General features: G+C 61.2%; 1 protein-coding gene across 1 annotated transcript in view; it reads right to left on the bottom strand.

Moving 5' to 3' along the window:
* Window positions 1–2,366, bottom strand: part of COL23A1 (collagen type XXIII alpha 1 chain) — a 222,852-nt gene that overhangs the window by 27,030 nt on the left and 193,456 nt on the right. Inside the window, exons 8-9 of the mRNA XM_027775906.1 lie at window positions 2,258–2,284; window positions 1,630–1,701 (exon numbers count right to left, since the gene is read on the bottom strand). Coding sequence (XP_027631707.1) covers window positions 1,630–1,701 — 72 coding nt within the window. The 5' untranslated portion in view covers window positions 2,258–2,284. The remainder of the gene's footprint in view (window positions 1–1,629; window positions 1,702–2,257; window positions 2,285–2,366) is intronic.

Raw genomic sequence — 2,366 nt, 5'->3', positions numbered from 1 at the left:
CAAACACCTATGGGCCCGCCCCCCGGTGGCCGCGCGGCGGCGGGCACCATGTCACAGGACATCACCCGGCAGCGCGCACAGGCCACAACTCGGGGGATCCCCCAGGGCGTCGGTCCTGCTGAGAAAAGCCGCCTTCCACGGTAAGTGCTGTGCAGGAGCCCCACGCAGCTGGAGCAGGTTAGTGGGGTCAGGCTGGGTGCGGGGACAGAGGTGGTCGTGGGTACAGCATGCGGGATCTGTGGGTTGTCACACAACTCTGCACGTTGGAGGCAGGTGCACAGAACGAAGCACACACGTGCATGCACGGGCGTGTGGAGCGGGGTCAGACACGTAGACTGTGTCATCTTCAGCTCCCTGGTGTGACAGTGTCCTGCAGCGGGGCAAGGTCACCACCGGAAAGACTGGGGGAGGGCACGTGGCGTCATTCTCACAACTGCAGAGCCCCACTGATCTCAAAGTGAAAAGTTAGAAGAATGAAGAGCAGCCTGGGGCCTGACGTTAGTGTGGGTCGGACCGCAGGCAGCCGGAGCCCGCCCCTTGTGGCCCACCCTGCAGGGAGGGAAGGGCGCAGTGTGGCTGGCATCCTCCTGCCACCCCGCGCTGGCACAGGGAGCAGGGATGGGCACGCCCCGTCCCCCCGCCTCCAGTCCCCGTGCCGGTAGCTCCCAGCCTTCTCGTAACCGGCAGACGAGGACTGGCCCCAGCCTGGGTGAGCCAGGGCTTCCCGCAGATGATCTGTCAACCCTTGTGACCAGCTGGCCTGCCGTCCTGTCCTACCTTAGATGGGCTGAGGGGTCAGAGCCAGTGACCTTTTTTTTTTTTTTTTAAGTTTTTGCCATGGGGCGTGTGTGCTTGCAGGAGACAGAGACACAAAGAGACACAGAGAGGGAGAGGGAGAAATCGCCCTGGGGCTGGGGATGGCTACACCGCAGTCCCTTTTCTTCTGTTCTCTTTTTGGGACTTTGGGATGTGCCCAGAATGATTTTCAAGCCACCTGATCTGGGACTTGAACTGCTGTCGGCCATGCAGGAATCTAGCACCTTAACCACCATGCCAGCTGCTGGTCCCAGAGAGGGCGATACTTTACCCAGAGTGACAGAGCAGGAAGGCTGAACCTCCCCCGACTGCCCCGCAGGTGTTCTCAGACACTTTACTCATCCAGGGACCCGCAGGGCAGGAAGGAGCTCACTTTTCTAGCAAACTGAATTAACACGGAATTCACTTGTTTTCTCAATTAAAAAAAGAATGGAAGGTCTCAGTGCCCTTAAGCACGCAGGTATTCTGACCAGTCTGGGTGGCCAGATCTGGCCAAAAGGAAAGGAAACCGGTGGCTGAGTCAGGCGCCCACTGTGGAGATGTGGGAGGCCGGTGAGCCAGGCCTCATTCTGCAGGAATCGGGAGGGATTTGAAGACCCCATTGTGCTTTTGTGGCCCTGGGGCCCCAGGCTAGGAAACACTGCTTTGGGCTCTGCTTATTAAGGCAGTAAACGGGTTGAGATTCTCGAGTGGTCCTGGGAGAGGCGCTCAGATGTGCCCTGGCCAGCCTCCCCTCCTCCCTCAGGGATTGGAGACGGGGTGAGCTGGGGAGCACAGCAGACGAGCAGGCCCACACTCCACCCGCCGGTCTACCTTGAGGACGCGGAGGCTGTGCGTGCGATGGTCTCTACTTATAAAGCCTGGGCCGAGCCGTGGGAAAACCATCTGGGCAGCAGACAGGTTGTGTGGTCAGCACGGCGGGGCCGACTTCAGGCCCACAGGGCAGAGCCCTGAGCACCCGAGGGCAGCAGATTGCGAGGGCAGCTGGAGCCTGGCTGTGGAGACTGGTGGCCCTGGCCCGCGGCGCCCCGAGATGTGACCTCACCACTCCCTGAGAGAAGGGGTTTATTTCTCTATGCCTGGGACCACGCGAGCTCTGGGACTGGTCTGACCAATACAATGGGCTGGAGAAGGCCCCATCCACCCTGGGAAGGGCCTTTAGCGGGCCTGTGGCTCCCACCTCCTGTCTCTTGGCTGCTGCCCTTGGGAAGGCCCTCCAGGAACCCAGAGGCCACGCTGGGAGAAGCAGAGACTCCATCTCTGCCGGGGCTGCAGCTGCAGCCAGACAGAAGGGCCAGGGCTCCCCATGGGTCTGTGCAAGGGATGGGGGCTGCCTTACTGGGCTGTCCTCAATGAGCTCTAGGGAGCAGGGACCAGAAGAGACCGTCCATACTGCAGATGGTGCGGGGAGGGGAAGGGAGGTGGTGCCGGGGGTTCTTACCTGGGGGCCGAAGTCTCCTGGTGCACCCTAGGAGCGAAAGACAGGGCGACTTGACTAGCTGAGCTGGCAGTTCAGCACGGCTCTGCTTGGGGAGCTCAGGGCGTCGTGT

The sequence above is a fragment of the Tupaia chinensis genome, unplaced genomic scaffold (genome assembly GCF_000334495.1).
Source record: "Tupaia chinensis unplaced genomic scaffold, TupChi_1.0 Scaffold000612_1, whole genome shotgun sequence".
In the NCBI taxonomy this organism is placed as follows: domain Eukaryota; kingdom Metazoa; phylum Chordata; class Mammalia; order Scandentia; family Tupaiidae; genus Tupaia; species Tupaia belangeri.
Note: the sequence above shows the minus strand (reverse complement) of the source record. Positions and strands in the feature narration are given on the sequence as shown.